The 20,080-nt window shown below is 34.5% G+C and overlaps 1 protein-coding gene across 16 annotated transcripts in view; it reads right to left on the bottom strand.

The window, feature by feature from the left end:
- The window catches only part of TRIP12 (thyroid hormone receptor interactor 12), a 136,664-nt gene that overhangs the window by 32,492 nt on the left and 84,092 nt on the right, over positions 1–20,080 (bottom strand). For 6 of the 16 annotated variants that reach the window (XM_054722826.1, XM_028150798.2, XM_028150802.2 and 3 more), the window contains 12 exons: positions 13,997–14,145; positions 11,438–11,473; positions 11,232–11,327; positions 10,055–10,147; positions 9,610–9,771; positions 7,939–8,007; positions 7,674–7,839; positions 4,803–4,920; positions 4,529–4,688; positions 2,567–2,720; positions 1,289–1,517; positions 843–961 (listed from right to left, as the gene is read on the bottom strand). In XM_054722826.1, coding sequence (XP_054578801.1) covers positions 843–961; positions 1,289–1,517; positions 2,567–2,720; positions 4,529–4,688; positions 4,803–4,920; positions 7,674–7,839; positions 7,939–8,007; positions 9,610–9,771; positions 10,055–10,147; positions 11,232–11,327; positions 11,438–11,473; positions 13,997–14,145 — 1,551 coding nt within the window. The remainder of the gene's footprint in view (positions 1–842; positions 962–1,288; positions 1,518–2,566; positions 2,721–4,528; positions 4,689–4,802; positions 4,921–7,673; positions 7,840–7,938; positions 8,008–9,609; positions 9,772–10,054; positions 10,148–11,231; positions 11,328–11,437; positions 11,474–13,996; positions 14,146–20,080) is intronic. The other 10 variants (XM_028150800.2, XM_028150803.2, XM_028150813.2 and 7 more) reach the window with 4 other exon arrangements.

Raw genomic sequence — 20,080 nt, 5'->3', positions numbered from 1 at the left:
ATATACTTCCAAATCAACTGAAAAGCAAACAACAACAAAAACATAGAAAACCAAAAACACAGTACAGATTGCAAAATACAGGATAACCTAAGGCTAAAAACAAAAACACATACCAAATGTTTATGTGAGCATAGAAAACATCAATTTGTATATATACCTGATTTGTTAACTATAGACATATCTCTGGAAAGTGAAGCGAGTCTACCTTCTATTTCATGTTAATATGTGGTGTTGGACTTTTTTGAAAACCTATCTTTATTTGAACAGAACTAAGTGGTGAAAACCTCTTCTGATTCAACACTATCACACTAGCATGTCTACTGCATTCTCAAGATGTGAATTAATATTAATCCAGCATAAGAAAAGGTGCTCAAAAAATGGGAAATAGATCATATGCTGCAAGAACCAGTATTGTTGGTAAGATAGAAGACAAAGCTAAAGATTACTTGAGGGGAAAATACCATTATTTTCTGTACCCTCACATAACACCAAAGTATCCTAAAAGACCAAAAAAGCCATCAAGAGATTTCTGTTGATGACAAAGAACTTCTTTGAATAACTTGCTAGGTTTTAAAAGGATAAAACCTGAATGAGTGACACAGCTTCATCTATGAGGTCTTCAAAAAGAAAATGGAAAAGTATCATGTCTCCTGGGCTGATTTCAACATTCAAATTCCTTTAAATTAGAGGACTGGACTAATTGCATTTGGAAGATTCCAATTGGAATATTGCCTTAAAATATTCCAGTAACTATACAATGAAGTATAAAATAACCCCTTTATAACTGTTCTGATCTGCTAAAATACTATTCAGACTAAAAAATTAATCATAAATGACATTACCTTCTCTTCTGAAGTAAACACTAAAAATATCAGGTAACTTCTGCATTAAGATTTCTGCCATCTGAAGGGCTCCAACTACTATCTTCAGGTCTTGACTTGATAGCATGGAAGCAATGTGGCTAAAAAAAAAAAAAAAAAAAAAAAAGAACGCATTTGTACATAAAACATGTCTGAATTTGGCAAGTATTTTTGGTCATACTACTTTAAATTGGGGACCAAAATATTTTAATTAGGAAACCAGCCTACTAAAACAAAAACTTTTCTTAAAAGCTCAATTTTTGTTATTATAGTGTGTAATAATATTAAAGTGTGTGTAATATAAAACAAAGGGCTCAAGATACTGCAAATACACATTTTTTTCTATATTACATATGCTTTAAAGATTTCAGAAATTACTTGCAGAAACTTCAATTTCTAAAATGTTTTCACTATTTTCATGAACACACCTTGAAACAGCATGATTTTTTAGGACGTCCTTTAGAAGTTCAGCATCAGCAAAATAAATTATCCTAAGAATTGCTCTAAGGCACTTATGTCTGACCGCAGGTCCTGCTGAGGAACTATACACTTCATAAAGAACACCAAATAACGTCTTAATAAAAGACTTAGCCAGTTCCGGATCCTCTTTCATAAGCTGTGCTCGAGCATCATCTTTCTTTAACTCTGAATATCCACCTGTTATAAAAAATGTTCAATCCTAGTTAGAGATTTCAGAAACAAACAATATTTAAAGCATTCAAGCCTATGTAACTATTTGAAATGCTAAAACATTTCTAATTATAAAACAAATCAACCTATCTAATGTCATGAACTGGGGTCTAGAAAGATACCAAAGGGATCATGAAGACAAAATTTAGCCAGCTAGAAAAATTATTCACCCTTCTGGCCAGCTGAAGAGAACAAGGCACCTATGCCTGTTATTTAACTAAGTATGTTCAACAAAATACTGTGATTATTTCAGCATAAAATAACTAAACCACCGAGGAGAAATAAATAGTGAAGATTTAGTTAGAAGATACAGAAAAACAAGATAATCTGTCACTTTGCTTAGAGGGAATAAGGTGTAGATAAAAGCTAACTGATGAAAAGTAAGCTCAAGATCAGGGGTTGGCAAAGAATGGTCCAAAGACCCAATCTTGCACATCACCTATTTTTGTAAATAAAATTTTACTAGAACACAAACATGTAGATTTGCTAATATAACTCTATATGCTGTTTTAGAGCTACAATAGCAGTGTTGAGTACAGGGACTATATAGTCTGCAAAGTTTAAAGTATTTACTATTTGGACATTTTTAAAAAAAGTTTGCTGACCCTCTGCACTCTAAGCTAGTGCTTTAAAAGCAATGGACTAAATCCCTGAGAGGAATAAATGTCAGAAATCTGGGGGGAGGGGAGGATCAGAGTTGTCTATTCTTCATTTGTTAAAAAGAGAATTTTGGTGGAAACGTAGAGAACCAAAGATTGGAAAAAACTAACCTGATGGGTGTGGGTGGATCAAAAGTTAGAACAGGGAAATAGAATCAGATAAAATCAAAACAACACACACACACACAAAAAAACCTACATAGGACAATTCTGATCAGAGCCTGAGATACTGCAAATCACATAAGTAAAAAGATCACAGGGACGATACTAGTTAAGAAATACTGGCTTATCTGTCAAGTAAAACACATGATAAAAACAACAACAAATTAATTACTTAAGTTTAATAAAGGCACTTACTAGTGTTAGTATTGGCTAAGGGGTTAGGTTTTCTCTGAATGGCACGTGCTGTTCCCGTGTCCTCATTGATTTGCTGCATAGAATTAAAATCAATAGTATAAACTCGTCCCAGAGTGGACAAGCTTATCTCATCCTCACCGACCTGATGGGCTGCCTGAGAGCAAAGAGAGAGAAACCTTGAATATAACCATGGAGAACTTTATTAACTTAAGCACAGTGGGGACCCTCCATAAATGCTAACTTACATTTTTATTTAATCAAGTTTTAGATGGTGAAGTAACAGAATATAGAAAATTTAATAGTGTGGATATGACAAAACTCATTAAAATCATTCTCAATTAAACATAGACATACACCACAGTCCTATCAGGTTCCCCAAGACATAAAAACAGATAAAAATCTTGATGAAAGATCCAGTCATGTAGAATCACTGACATGAAGACACCATTTATATTAAGAAGGCTCCTAAAACATTGCTGATAGAAAAAAAACGTGTTATTCATAAATCTTAGTATCTAATTCTTAGGTTATAAAGTTATTTACATCATAAATTCTTAACCCACTGAAATTCTACTTTAAACAAAATGATTCTATAAAATTATCCTTAGGTAAATAAGACTTTCCATTTAAATGATGCTCTAAGACACAACTCGAACTAACGGAGTAATCCTGATCCCTAGGAGTTGCAGGTATTATAGTACATTTGTAGAATAAGACAGTCTGATTCACACTGTCTGCTTGATTTTAGACAGCCTAATAAGTGACAAAACATTCATTCTTATAACAGTTCAAACTATGGAATTTCTATGTTAAATGGAAGGCAAGACACTTAGGAAATACAAGATAGAAAGTTAACAGTGAAAATGCAATTACTGGAAAAATGCTAAAAAGAAGAATGCTTAGAATTAGAGAACATGACCTCCTTATACACTAAGGCTAACAATGCATAAAAGAGCAGTCAGTCATACTTCCTCATAAAAGCTGACTCTGAATTTAGATATTTTTATAAGAACTTCTGATTTTGTAACATGTCATTGGTTTCAAAGTTTTTAAAAAATCATTTTTTTAGAAACTAACTGGTGGAAGACATCTTTAAAGAATGTTTAAGGGTAATGGTCTAAAAATTGAAATGTCAGTTTGAAATTAGAAATATATTGACACTTAAAGGAATCACATATTGACAATATGAGATGCATGGCATCTCAAATAATGCAGTTATCAACACTTCCTAAATGAGGGCAATTTTTTCCTGACCTGAGAAATTTTTAAAATATTTCAGTGCAAACATAATATGGCAGTATGAAAATAAGAATAAAATCTCACATAAAACCTCACAAAAAAAATCTTTAGAGTTTGTTTTTTTTTCTTTCCTATGTATATATTATTCTTTTGTCTTATTTTGCTGATTTCCCAAAAGAGTTACATAATTCTGAATTTTTTTTTCCATTTATATCCCATATTATGCCATAAAATTTATCCCATTTATGTATGGATTATATATGAACCTATGCATGTGTCAGAATTTATTAACCATTCACCACCTAGAAGTGGATATTTAAGTTTGTTTCCACATTTTTGCTCTTAAAATATTGAGAAACATCTATTTTTATGTAAATCTCTGCTTTTGAGAGATTTCTTTTGGATAGGAGATAAAATGGACTTTTCGAAATATATAGCCTAACTCCTCAAATGTTTCCTTTCAGAAATGAGGAAACTATGGAACAAAGAACTTAAATTACTTGCTCCAAGTCAATCAGGTAGTTAGCAGCAGAAGCAGGACTACAACATCATGTTTTCTGACCTGAACAGAAATGAGGACCTTGTTCTCAGGAGACAAAATGAGAAAATCTTGAGTTAATTCAAAATTGAGCATGTTTAAGCACACATATTCACCCTCCCCACTCCATCCCTACACCCTCTCTCCACCAAAATAGACACATTTAAACAGTACAATGAAACTACTACCTCAATGATCCGGCTGTCAATCCTGTTATAGGGATGCCAAAGGCCCCGGTCGTCACGCCACTGCCATATTGCACCATCTGTGTTCTGAGCATTTCCCTTCTTCAGCATGGTATCAACTGCAAAAATGCCTTCTTTTGGTAAACATGGCATAAGTTCACTGGGGGGAAAAAATGCAATTATTTTAATAGCTTCTCAAAATATTAGTAAAGGTCAGGCCTCTAAAGTAAAACACCCTCTTATAAAGCACTGTGATCATTAGCTCGATCTTTACCAAATCAGAGATGTCAGTTCATAGAGTTCTTGAGGACTGCGTGGAACAAGATCAATCTGCTCCTGACAACTTCCATTGGAGGCACCACACAGGAGGAAGTGAAGTGTTTCTGCGATGTCTGTAAAACCAACAACAAAAAACAAAAGCCTGTGAAACTAGTTATATTACCTACTTTATTTTTTATTGAATTTATTGAGGTTACTTACAAAGGTTAATAAAATTATATAGGTTTCAAGTGTACAATTCTATAATGCATCATCTGTATATTGCTTTGTGTGTTCACCATCCCAAGTCAAATCATCTTTTCGTCACCATTTATCACCCTTTTAAACCACTTTTACCTCCCCCACCCCCTTTTCCCTCTAGTAATCACCATTTTGTTGTCTGTGCCTATGATTTCCCCCACCTATTTCACCTAGTCCACTAAGCCCCCTCCCCTCTGACAGCTGTCAGTCTGTTCCCTGTGTCTATGAATCTGTTTCTATTTTGTTTATTTTGTTCATTAGATAATATTACCTACTTTAAAAGGCAATCATTCCCTAGAAGGGAAAAATTATTTTCTTCTTGAGCAATATACTACTGAAGTTAAAGTAAAAGATCCAAACGAGGTGCAATAAATACTTAAGAAAATTTTCTAAAAATTTTAACAATTTCTTTCTGAGGACTTCAGTTTGAGTTCTAATCTTCTAGCTGGCCACCTAATCACAAATCCACCCAGAAACTTTAGGAATCTTTTATTACTTTCTTTGAGGAACACAGTGCTTTGTACAAAAGTACACTCAATGTGTTTTAACCCTCAATTTAAGTATTTCGTACTTGTCTTCAATTCAAATAAACTGAAAATGTGTGGCCAAGAGGATAAAACAAAGCAATTATAAAGCATCTGAATCTTATCATATTTTGTGATCAGGAAAGACACATTAAGCATGCCACCAAAGGGCAAAATCATTAAAATTATTGTCTACCACAGATTTCCATTCCCAGAAGACACCATTTTATGGAAGAATTTGCATGAGCCAGTCTGATATACAGTGTGAGTGGAGAGTTCTCAGTTTCCACAGGGTTTAGTCACTCTAACAGCAACAACCTTAAAACAGGCTGGCTCTTTGTTGGTTGTATACATACTACATACAGGACAAAATATATATAAACACTTCAGTGAAATATTTCGCCAGTAATCAGTAAGATCTGTTGTCAAGGAAAAGTATTCACCACTGATTTGGGCAGAGAGGCAATCTCTGCCTCATAGAAATTTCACAAATTGTAATAACATTTCTTGAAAAAGTCGTTTTGCCAACTTCCCAAAGAAATCTGAATACATGGCAATGTCACACAAGGATTATTTACTTTTTTTTAATAAAAGACTAGATTCATGTTTTCATTGTATTATTGTAGTAGAAAGAACTCGAATCCCCTATATTATGAAGGTGTGGCAAACTTCCTGAAGTATGCAAAAGAGGTGAAAATATTCATCATACTAAAAAAAAAATCCATGTTTAAACAAACAAAAGTCAGGCAGCAATTTCCCAAACCAGTATTTAAGGAAATGCTGTGCCCCATAGTAACAAGAGATAAATGGTAACAAGAGATAATCTGTACTCAGAGCTTCAAAAAATGGTAGGCTAGGTAAAATTCAATAACTCCTAGGGATTTTAATAAGCACACACAAAAAAAGGGCTATTTAAACCTTTCCCAGACTTATCTAGGCAGAGAGCACTTTGTTCATGGCACAAGAAAAACAGTGTTCCTGGAATACCAAGCTTGGGGATGTCTCAATGATTTAATAGGAATATTATCAATAAATCACCCAGCAACACTACTTTCCTGAAAAACTATGTGCTGATGCACTAATTCACAAGTCATGAAACTAAAAATAAAACTGAGCTTCCCATCAAAAAGCAGTTTAAATTATATTAGTAAATTTTACAACTCAACAGTCTATCTGAGGCAGTGGAATCAAAGGCTCTATTAGTGAACTAGAGGCCCAGTGCACAAAATTCGGGACATCCCTCTCACAATCCGGAGACTGCTGGCTCATAGCCTGCCAGCCTGATCGCCCCCTAACCGCTCCCCTGCTGGCCTGATTGACGCCTAACTGCTCCCCTGCTAGCCTGATTGCCCCCAATTGCCCTCCTCTGCCAGCCTGATCTCTCACAACTGCCCTCCCGTCGGCCATCTTATGACGACGTTGCAGTGGCCGTCGCACGACACTACCTAGGCTTTTATTATATAGGATATCACCCCTATCTCTCAAGGTATAACACGCTCAGAGATTAGAACTACGAATATGAAGTTACCCACAACTATAGGTGTTTCATAGAAATGTGACCAATACTCTATGAGCAATAATCAAATATATTTTAAAAATTCTGTTGTCTCCACACATTAACTTGTAAAATCTAAGGGTTAAAAAAGTGAGAGCAAATTGCAATAGCAGTGCAATAAAACTTTATTTCCTACATACTGAGTGGGGCTGGGAAGAGCTCAAAAATACTCAAGTAACAAAGATCAGTGACATTCATCTGTATAACTCGCAATTTTTTCAGGGAGAAAAAAAGCGTTCTGTAATCAGATGAACTGCTAGAAAATCTAATTAATATTACATAATTGATATTGTACAGATCTTAAGCCCTGGGACCACAAGGAAAATTTTTCATTATATTATATACTTTAAAAATCATATATAGGAAGCATTGATACATTGTCTTAACATAATTTAATAGACATTCATATTTTTCTTCCTTTATTATACAGTCCCTATGACATTAGCAATCTTTTACTTGCTTGACTTATGTTGACTTTACTTATTAGATTTTTTAAAAAAAAAAGCCACTTCTCCTGTTTAAAGTAGAATAATAAAATACCACTTACTTTGCTTCATAAGTTGAACAGCTAAAGTTGGACAGTTGGAACACATCAGAGAAAACATGCGAACCACCATTATGAACATCCCAGAACTTAAAATTGGTGGAGTTACAACCAATAGCTGTTGAACATTTGTAAGCAGATCTTTGGAGGCAACCTGCTGGAGTAAATTCTTCAAACGTAAGAAAAAAAAAAAAAAAAAGAAATTGTTATATTGTGATTTAGCAATGCAATGACTTCATGAAAATAACACCAAGAACTAAATGCTCACCTCTTCATGTTGGAAATTGTCCACTAGACGTGCAAAACAAAGGCAAGTACTTTCTACTGACTTTTTGTCCTAATTTTTAATAAAGGAAAATAAAGTTTATTAATATAAAACATTTTCACTGTCATGCATCACTACCTTATCTTCTTCCTAACCCCAAACTCTTTAAAGCTGGCTGAATTAAATGTGAGCTTTGAAAATGCAATGAGCCTAAGCAAAATACAACCAATAATATGATTTCAAAGTAAAGAGAATCATACTGATAGAAACTCTCTCCTCCATTAAGGCTCCAATAGATAAAAGCAAATACAGAAAAGGAGGAACAACTTTTATACTTTTGGAATTTTATTTCATTTCTTTAACTCATTTGTGTTTTTATTTGTGGGAGGTTGAGGAAGAGGACAAGGGTCAGATCATCTGTGCATCACATATGGATAAACCTTTATTACCCAAAACTCCATAGTGTACTTCTGTAATTTTAATATCTAAACAATTATAATAAAAAATCCTATTATCCTAAAAAGCATTCCTAGTAGACATATTTAAAATATGCATACACAAGTTGAAAATAATTAAAAATGTGTGTGAACCAGAGGTTTATTGATAATGTGAAAAACTAGTTATAGATTTGTTATATTCATGTTAAAAACAATCGGGAAATACTATTAGAGTGGCTTTATTGAGAAAACATCTTAAATAAGTGACAAGAACAAAAGAAACAATTTAATGTCAAGTGTGAAAGAACTTGTTTTTCCTAATAAATGGGCTTCCAATGTGATAAGCTTACTTGTACAAAAATGAGAGAATTCTGGTATTACAAAAGCCCTACACCTACTTCACTGTCACTACTTCAGTCTAAAAAAAGTGCTGCAATAGTGGCCAACTTTTTAACTTCTCTGTCATGCCTACTTCCAAAATAAGACACTGAAATCACAGCTACCTAAAGAACATATTTCTAGCCCCCATAAAGGTTACCTTAGCCTAGTAAGCTTTTAAAAATAAAGAAATGAATGGTACTTCTTAAGTCTTGATCACCTTAGGAGAAAAGCACTCCAGAGTGATCTAATAATCATTATTATAGCAATTATACTTTAAAACATTTATATTAAAAGGAAATACAATTTCTCTACAACTTTGAGTTGAAAGTTAAGTCATGATCTTTCCTCCACTGCAGCCTCTATAAGCCTTGCTTCTCATACTCCATCATCAGGTCCATTGATTCTATCTGCTAAATAACTGCTCCTGCTCTTCTCCCCAGACAGTTTCAATCTACATTTTCCATTTCATTTCCTTTCAGGACATGTCTAGTCTCTATCCTAATTTTGTCCCCCCAGTCTTGTCTCCAATGCATTTCAGGAAAGAGTAATCTTTCCAAAAGGAAATTCTGATCATATCACATAGTAAACACTCAATTTTTGCTAAAATAACAAATTCATCCCTTAAAGTAAAATAGTTGAATATATCAAACATATCAAATACTGTTCATTTGTATAAATCTACCAACATTTATAAAATACTTAATATGGTAAGTGAAACTGGGTAACACAGGAAAAATCACAGATCAGACAACATTTCATATTTATACATCCAGTTGATAGACTTAAAACCCAGTTAAAATGACACTTAAAAAATGTAATAAAAAGTTTCTGACACATAAACTAGGTTCTATTTTACCTGGTGGGTTAGCCTTTGGGTAAGCAATGGGAGGGAATCTGCCACAAAATGAAATTCATCCGGTGTGATGCTCTGGCAGCAATTGGCTGCAATTGCTAGTGCATTTCTTTGGGCATTTATACTGAAGAACTCTAGATACAGCAAGCAGTCTGCCAAACCACCCTAAAATATAGAAAACTGTTAAAGTGAAGAAATACTCTTTATGAGCAATTTAACCCTTTGCACTCGCTTGCTTTTTTCTCGATTCCTTTATTCTAATGCTAACCGTGTCGAGTCACACTTGACATCCAAGTGCAAAAGGTTAAAAAGCCTACTAAATAAGTCTTGCACACCTTTTTAGAAACACCACGTGTATCTTACAGAGATTGTGATTTAGGAGCTGCTACAAATGTGACTGTAAAATCCAACATTAAATGAAATATAGTGTTTTGGTAACAACACTTACCGCTTGTAGAATGGCTTTACTGTGTCTACGTGATAACATCTCCAAGGCGGTCAAGGCCTGCTCTGCCACATCAATACACTGAATTACTTGCAGCTGGGAACATAAAAAAAAAAAAAAAAAAAATAGTTACCTAAGGTATCATTCAAATTATTTCTAGTCACTTAACCGCAGTATTTTCTCTAATTTCCATCAATCTATACTGCTTCTAATGTGAAACCCATCATAGGAAACCAGCTTAAGCTACAACGGACAGCCAAAACAGCTTCCAACAACTTTGCTGTCTTAAGAGACTGAAAAATGTTTTATCTTGACAATAAACTATATCCAATTACATAACTTTTAATTTTAAACTTTATTCATATTCCAAAGTTATCAGAATGTAATTTTATCATGCACTGAAAAGGAAAAGACCCTAACATGGACCAAAACCATAACCTACCACATAAGAAAAAATATTCCCTTTCTCCACTGACTCATTTTATGACCTTGAGCAAGGTAGTTTGTCTATTTCAGCTTTTTCATCAGCTGTAAAATGAGGGTATAAATAGCTATAACCTCACTGAGATGTTTTCTAGAAATAATAAAATTAGTTTTTATCATCTGCTTAAGTTCCTCCCTGAAAGATTTTAATGTGGTAATTGTCATTAAAACCTAGAGTCCCAGTGCATGACATTCATGCACTGGGGGGGTCCCTCAGCCCAGCCTGAACCCTATCACAGTCCGGGAGCCCTTGTGGGATTTCTGACTGACAGCTTGGGCTCCTGCCACTGCTGCTGCGCTTGCCAGCCCTGAGCCTGGCTTCTGGCTGAGCGGCAGTACCCCTGTGGGAGCACACTGACCACCAGGGGGCAGCTCCTGCATTGGTCTGCCCCCTGGTGGTCAGTGCACAACACAGCAACAGGTCATTCTGCAGTTTGGTCCATTTGCATATTACCCTTTTATTACATAAGATTATAAACCTTAGTTGATTTTATAACATTTTATCAATATCAACTTGAAAATACTGCTCTGAAATACTTTTCTGGAATCTTAGCTAAAAAAATATATTTTAGTTAGATAATGAATACAAAATGTGGCCTCACAATGTGATGTACTATCTTAAAATTCAGAAGTCATGAGTACTCAACTTGATTTCCCTATCCCTGCTTTTGAACAAATTGGGCAAAAGTAGGATTACCTTTTCTAAAAAGACAGGAATTGCATCTACGACAACAGCAGATGATCGAGGAAGGGCTTCCATCATGTATGTTAAGGCTCGACAAGCATGGTTCATCTTAAAAACAAGAAGGCATTTTTTACTAAATAAAACAAACAAACAAAAACAACCACCTCAAAATACAAAACTTGAAGTATTTATATTTTAAAAATTCAGGACATACTTACAATATCAAAATTATGCTCCATCTGCAATAATGTTATCTGTTAAAAGATTATGACAAAGTATTAGAAGCGATCTATATTCTTAGAGAAAAGTCCTAGAGGAAGTATCGCTTCCTCTACACTTCAACTGAAATGGAAAAGTATTACTCAAGACTTTTACCATATAAAAATAATACCAAGTTAAAAACTAGCATGCAGACCAGCTGGTGTTGCTCAGTGGTTGAGCATCAACCTATGAACCAGGAGGTCACGGTTTAATTCCTGGTCAGGGCACATGCCCCGGGTTGCTGGCTGATCCCCAGTGCAGGGCATGCAGGAGGCATCATGACATTTGTTAAATAAAAATTGTCAGGACAAATTCAGAACCATAGCTTAAACTCTAGGGTTTAAACACAATATTGATCATTATCAGAAACTATGCACTAATTAAAACATAAATTATTATATTTATTCTACAAATGCATGAAGGAGTCTAAATATCTGATTTTTATTTTAGTCTCTCTTATGGAAAAGACCTTAAGGAGATTTCAACCACATTTTTCAAAGGAGGGAATGCAAAACTGCTAGGGGCATATACTCTTATTCTCCTGAAGCAGCCAAAGCTACCAAAAAAAATTTCCTACTTGGGCAAACAGATCATTCACTGTCATCTAGTTCAATAGAAAGTCTTAAATGTACTAAATTTAAACTATAAAGTACCCTTCAAATACATGCATAGCTATAATAACAGACATCACATATTCTAATACAATAATCATTTAATAAGAGTGACTTTTCAGATCTGAATTATACTGGGCACAGAATATATATACACATACACCAGAGGTTCTGATAACTTTTTGTTAAAAAGCACACACTCCATTTCAGGGTTATCAGCACTTTATGTTTCAATTCACCTACAATCAATCAGTCACTTAAAACACTCTAAATTGAAAAAGGCTGTCACATTAAATTCTCCAATACTTAAGGTGCAATGACCATGTTTGGGGAGAATTACTATAGATTTATTCTCTTCCTCACAAGTGCATGATAATGTGTATGTACACACACACACACACACACACAAACACATATACACACACAATATTCAATCATGATAAAAGATAAATCTGGATAACTCATTAACAATAATCATTCTTAATAGCATGAGCTGACTCATGAAGGTCTAGTAAGAACTTAAATCTAATCAAGAGCTAACAAATTAAGTAAAGTTGACTGTGTCAACATTTCTGCCTAGATTTTATAGCTTCTTTATTTAACTAATAAAAACTGCATTTTTAACAGTAGACAGTAAAAGGTAAACCTAGTTCTTTGTTGCTATATATTTTTTAATGAACAACACCAACAAAACAAGAAAGTTAAATTTGGGAAATAGAAGCCAGCTACTGAAAAAATCTGTAATTTGAAAATGAAAATTAGCATAGGCCAAATGTCAAAAAAAGTACAAAGGCTAATAATACTGTTTTTTTTTAAATATTCAGGAATCAACATGTAAAGCTTTATTAGAGGGGAACTGGTAAGATCTAAATGTTAGCTTTCATTATCCAAAGATCTGATTGGCAACAGGAGAAAAAATTAATTTAATCTTTATCAGCATCGGCCAGAGCCCAGTCACCCAACAATTAAGAATAGGGAGAAAAAAAAAGACCATGTCACCTTAGATTTGACTGGTCTTCATTCAGCTCTCTCCTTAACACTCACCTTTACCCATAATTTGATAATGTAACCAAATGGAACAATCTGATATATCAATCATAATTTCATGTTTGTCAACGTTATTAGATATTTTTTAAAAAACTTACATATTTTTAACTTCCAATATGCTATGAATGTATTCATGATGTTCATTTTAGTCTGTTAGTTCTTTACTCAGATTTAAATTATAGGCAACGTCTTCAATCTCTTGACTATGAAAATTTACCAACCTACTATTTAAAAAACATTATGCTCAAGAGACTATTCCTTCCTGTTTCACATTAAAAGCTTAAGCAATTAGAAAATAAAAAAGCTTAAGCAATTAAGTTTAATAAAACTAAATATCAACTCATAATTGTGTTGAAAAATTATTAAAACCTTTTTAAAAATGTTTTTCTATAGTGGGTATTGTTTGGTTTTGGGTTTTTATTTTTATGTTGGTTTTGCTTAACAAAAAAACTTTTTAAGCTAGAAGGATCTATGTGGTGTTCTGGCTTGAGAGCTCTGCCATGCACACAATCATCAAACGTGAAACCTGTATGGTCCACAAAAACAATCCACAAGTGAGCTGCTTGTTATTGCCTCATGTATCACAGGAATATAAAAGAAAGCATGTAAATTTTGGCATAATAAGTCAAGAGGCCAACAATTTAAAGGTAGTCATTTAATTATCAAGAAAATTTACTAATCATCATTAGCAATCACTCACAATATCTGTAAGCATGAAATAAAAGCACTAAGCCACACTCTACTAACTCTTAATTCTGTTGTGTTTTAAAATTCATAATGACAATAATCATACTTTCAGTAAAATACAGGAAGCATAGAGGACAACTGAGGTAAAACAAGGGGAAAACTCTAGCTTACCAAAGCTGGAACGACACTCTTGACAGGAAACCCTCCCAGTGTCTCCTCATTTCCCATGACCAGTAATTGACACATTTCAATAACTGCCTGGAGTTGCTGGCTTTCATCACTTGCTTGCAGTCCTTGCAGAAGCTGCTGGGCCTTAGAACCTTCACAGAGAAAAAAAAAAAAAAAAGATTTTTAAACATTTAAGAAAATTATTACTAGGTAAAAGATGTGACTCTACATGGTTACTGGCTGCTTATCTTCTTTGCCTCCCAAATGAAGACTGGGTGTATATCAGGGTTAAGACAAGCTGCTGGTAATTCAAGACAATTAAAATGGTTGAATTTACTATGCCTTAAAGTGATTTCACAGTTTTGTATATATTTCTGCCTTAATATTTACCTATTTAAATGAGAAGCTGATTGTATTTTTAATGGCTAAAATAAAGAATATCCATATGACGAATATAAATTGTTACAGTTAACATATCTGCTTTTAACTACATATAGGGTGACCCAAAAAATGTATACACACACTCTGAATAATTAATTATAAAGGCGATATATATTAAAAATACATTTCATTTTCAAAGTTGAGCTATCAGCTGTTAAAGTTATGTATACATTTTTGGGGGGACATATATGTATATATGTATGAAATAGTGAGCAAACATTTTCTGCAATAATAAAAGCTTGCTAAATAACAATATCCAGGCTTCAAAGAAAATATCATATACCTCTAAATATTTGCATGAGAATGGAATCTAATTAACAGTGAAAGAGCAAGAAAATAAAGACAACAAAACAATGCATCTAACAAAAGAGAATGCAAAGAACAAGAAAGTATTTCCTAAAAACAAAAAAACAGCAAGTGAAGGACTTTTTTCACTTCCTCTCATTTCATTTGCAGATGCTATCAGAGTAGTTTAGAGAACTACTTTAAAGGCTCCATTCCACTGTCTAAACAATTGAAAAATGCTAAGACTCAAAGGGAGACGAGCTGTCAAAAAGCTGAACAAGAAACTCAAAAATAGTCTCCAAATATGTTTCAAATTTTTGTGGACACCCTTCTTCTTATAATTATGGTTAATTTAATCAATGATCACCAAATTTATACCTCATGTTACTTTCAAGCCCTTTCTCTTCTTATACCTTGTCAGCTTATTCTTTTTGTACGGGATTTTTTCACTCCCGTATCATTAAGTATTAAAATGAGTAGAAATATGTTTGGAAAATGTCAATGAATGTGAAATTCATATGAAAACCAAAGGTTTTTAGGGAGGCACAAACCTCTCAAAGAGACACAGATGATCCTTGCAAGGTTTGTTTTCTATACTATTTAAGACTGTGACTAATAAATATTACTGCCTTCCTACATTTACCATAATTAAGAGTCCATCTAAAAATATATTACAAGAAAGTCAACTTCAAAGGAATACCATCTTTAATATTTTCTAACTAAATAATATCAGTGCTAGTTAGAGCAGGCTAATTTTTGTGTTGAAATAATGTGGAAGGAAAAAAAATGAGGGAATGTAACTACTGAAAACAAAAAACCCTCAGTTGCACCTAGATTCATTTTTAAAGAATGAAATAGTTCATATAAAGTATGTCCTAATAAGCACAACTATCTGAAAAAAAAAATACACAAATCGACACGTATGCCATTGGATATCTTATAAACATTGAGGTTGGCAATTCTAAGGACATAGATCATTTTGGCATGATCAAAATCATCATCAATATCCCCCAGAGGATATTATGCTAAGTGAAATACGTCAGAGAAAGATGAATACAATGATTTCATTTTTATGTGGAATCCAAAAAACAAAATGAAGAAAGCAGAAATAAATCTTAGATACAGAGAACAAACTGATGGTTGCTAGGTGGTAGGGAAGTTGAAAGGCTGGGTAAAGAAGGTCAATAGATTAGGAAGTACAAATTGGCAATTACAAAATAGTTCCACATATATAAAGTACAGAACTTAGGGAATATAGTCGATAATATCATATTAACTACATATGATGTCAGGTGGATGCCAAGACTAATCAAGAGAATCATTTTGCAAGTTACATAAATGTATATAATCACTATGCTGTACACCTGAAACTAATATAATACTGAATGTCAACTGTAGCTGAAAATTACAAATAAATGTAAGAGTCTCAGGAACCACGCAGGAGTCTATGGACCACACTTTTGAACCATTATCACAGATCAAGAGTTGGTTGGCAAATCCTATATAATAAAGAGGTAATATGCAAATTGACCATCACTCCAACACACAAGATGGTCGGCAGGGGGGGACAGTTGGGGGGGAACCAGGCCTGCAGGTGAGGGCAGTTGGGGGTGACCAGGCCTACAGGGGAGTGCAGTTAGGGGTGATTGGGCTGGCAGAGGAGGGCAGTTGGGGGCGATTGGGCTGGCAGAGGAGGGCAGTTGGGGGCGACCAGGCCTGCAGGGGAGGGCAGTTGGGGGTAACCAGGCTGGCAGGGCAGGGAAGTTGGGGGCCATCAGACTAGGAGGGGAGGGAAGTTGGGGGCAATCGGGCCAGCAGGGGAGGGCAGTTGGGGGCGACAAGGCCAGCAAGGGAGGCAGTTGGGGGCGATTGGGCCAGAAGGGGAGCAGTTAGGTGTCAATCAGGCTGGCAGGGAGCAGTTAGGGGGCAATCAGGCAGGTAGGCAGGCAAGCGGTTAGGATCCAGCAGTCCCTGATTGTGAGAGGGATGTCTGACTACTGGTTTAGGCTCGATCCCGCAGGGTTCGGGCCTAAAGTGGCAGTCAGACATCCCCTGAGGGGTCCCAGATTGGAAAGGGTATAGGCCGGGCTGAGGGACACCCCTCCTGTGCACGAATTTCGTGCACTGGGCCTTTAGTATTTTCCATAAAGAGCCATATCCTACTTCCTGCTTGTTTTTGTAAAGCTTATGAACTAAAAATGATTTATGCATTTTGTGACATGTGAAATTAAATAAATATGAATTTCAGCATCCATAAATAAAGTTGTATTGGAATAGAGCAATGCAAATCTGTTTACATATTGTCTGTGTCTGCTTTCATGCCACAGTGCCAGAGCTGAAGAGTTGCAACAGAGATTCTATGGTCTACAAAGGCCAATGTATTTACTATCTGGCCTTTTACAGAAAATATAAGAAAAGACAGGTAATATGAGTAACATAATTAGAATCTATAATAAAAATCATTTAACTTTTTAAAACTGAAAAGCATAATATAAAAAATTTAAAACTCACTGATAGGTTTGACAGCAGAAAAAAAGAATTGGTGAATTTGAAAGCTGGCCAATAGATAGTTTCAAAATGGGTAAAAGAAAAAAATTCTCATAAAAACAAAAATAAAATGGAGTCAAGAGACATGTTGAGTGAGTCCAAGTTTGCATATATGTATGATTTTGATACTCCTGGAAGGAATGAAGGATAATATTTGAAGATAGTGAGATAGGAGAAATATTTGATGAGATGATGGCAAAGAATTTTCCAAAACTGATGAAAGATATCAACTCACAGTCTCAAAGGTTAAGTGAAATCCAAGCAAATGAAAATGAAAAACACTATCACATAGTCCTAATATAGTCAAACTACTAAAAATTAATTACATTTTGAAAAAGCAAATCTTAAAAGCCAGAGGAAAAAGAGATTGCCTTGGAAGGGCAACAGTAAGACTTTGAAACAGAAACCAGGGAAACCAGATGACATTACAAGTGCTGAGGTTTTTACAACTGGGGAAAATATCTTTGAGAAATCCAAACAAATGAAAAAAAAAAAATGCAGGAAGGAATTAAAATGGCATATATGTTAACAAACGTAAAAGAATATGGATGTTCTAAAATAACAATTACGTCTTATTGTGTTTATAAACCTGTATACGTAAAACAAGTTGAAACAATAACATTCATTAAGAAGTAAAGAGTTAAATTTTTGTAAGCTTCTTAAACTGTTTGTATATGATAGGTTATATATGGTAGGCTATATAATCCAAGAATATACATTATAATCTCTAGGGTAAGTACTAAAAGAAGTATATAAGGATATATAACTAACAAGTTAGGAAAAGAAAAAAAAATAACACCACATATTTTATACATGACAGGTAGGAATGCAAAAATAGTAAAACTCCAAAAGAGGGTGATTTACAACATCTGCCAAATGTTATATGCATTTACGTTTTTACACAGCAATCTCCCTTTCAGAAATCTACCCTACAGATAACACACAGAAAAATGGGAAATAACCCAAACTATTTAGCCAATTCAAAAGGAAACTGGCTAAGTAAACTGTAGCACCATGGTGCTTTACAAAAGGAAAAAAAAATTATTTCTCTTACAATCTAATATGCAACTATGGAGAGTGACATCAAAATATGTTGTTAAAAGCAAGGTAAGGTGTGCAAAGTTTATCACCTTTATCTAAGAAAGGCAGTATGTATGAAGTATCTAACAAGGATTTGTTTATTTCTCAAGTAAATAACAGAAGAATAAGCCATTAAATTAACAAAGGTTATTTGTGTGGGAGGAGGAAACAGGGTAAACGGACATCAAGCAAAGAAGTGACTATGTCATTATCATTAGGAACTGGAACTTTTCGCATGGGAGAAAGAAGATAATAATATAAAGTTAATTAAAACCCTGTAGGCCTGAATTTGAATTGGCAACATTAGTATGAACTCAATTTTCATTTATTATTTTTTTTAAAGTTTTTATTGACTTTTTAGAGAGAAAGAAAGGAAGAGGGAGAAAGAGATAGAAACATAGATGAGAGAGAAACATCAATCATTGCCTCCTGCACATCCCCTACTGGGGACTGAGTCCAAAACCCGGGCATGTGCCCTGACGGAGAATCAAACCAACGACCTCTTGGTGTATGGGATGATGTTCAACAAATTGAGCCACACTGGCTGGCCATAATTTTTAATTTAAAAGATACAATGCAACTACTTACTGGGTTTGTCCATTAAAAGTGTCTAGTAACAATGATCAAACCAGTAGCAATGAATGAATATGCCTCTCCAGACTGTGGGCTCCACATACGATTTCATATAAAAAAATCAGAGCTCTCTAAAGAAATGTTTTATTTCAGGTATGGGGGTGTGTGGTGGAGGTGGTGGAGGAGAGCTAAACTTCTCACATCAGAAAGCAAGGTAGTTATGAAAAATAGCCTTAGCCTAGTCAGCATGGCTTAGTGGTTGAGCAATAATCTATGAACTAGGAGGTCATGATTTGATTCTTGGTCAGGGAATATGCCCAGGTTTTGGGCTGGATCCCCAGTGTGGGGTATGTAGGAAGCAGCCGAGCAATGAGCAATGATTCTCTCTCATCACTGATGTTTCTATCTATCTCTCCCTCTCCCTTCCTCTCTGAAATCAATTAAAAACATATATTTAAAGAAAGCTAAAGATAGTATTCTATACCATAAAAAACTTAACTGGATTCTTAATTATGCGTAAGCTATTTTGAGTTACAAATTGAGACTTTAAAAATCACCATTGTCATACCATACATGACAAGATCTCTGGATTATAATACATTAATTTGATTAAATGAGAACAGTGACTGTGACTGGTAATTGTGCTGAGAAATCTTTCCTCCAAGGCTAATATTACAACTGTCTTATGGGTTAAGTTTATTATATTGTAAAAAAAAACCCCTCAAGATTTAAATAGATGCAAATCATGCCATCAAATTCTGTAATAATCAATGTAATCACCTGAGATTCTTTACTCTTCTATAACTCAAATAAAGAGTCAGCCTGGCTGGCGTAGCTCAGTAGTTGAGCATCAACCTAATGACCAGGAGGTCACAGTTCGATTCCCAGACAGGGCATAAGTCTGGGTTGCAAGCTGGGTCCCCAGTGTGGGGCGTGCAGGAGGCAGCCAATCAATGACTCTCATCATTGATGTTTCTATCTCTCTCTTTCCCTTCCTCTCTGAAATCAATAAAAATATATTAAAAAAACAAAGAGTCAATCTTGTTGTAAATTTTGGTTTTCTAATGATTCCAATTCAGTAATCAAAAGTATAGAAGAAAAAAATCTTAAGAGTTTCTATATTTAAAAAAAAAATGTACAAAAGCTCTATTTTTAAAACAA

This window comes from Eptesicus fuscus, chromosome 11, assembly GCF_027574615.1.
Source record: "Eptesicus fuscus isolate TK198812 chromosome 11, DD_ASM_mEF_20220401, whole genome shotgun sequence".
In the NCBI taxonomy this organism is placed as follows: Eukaryota; Metazoa; Chordata; class Mammalia; order Chiroptera; family Vespertilionidae; genus Eptesicus; species Eptesicus fuscus.
This window is presented reverse-complemented; position numbering and strand designations above follow the sequence as displayed.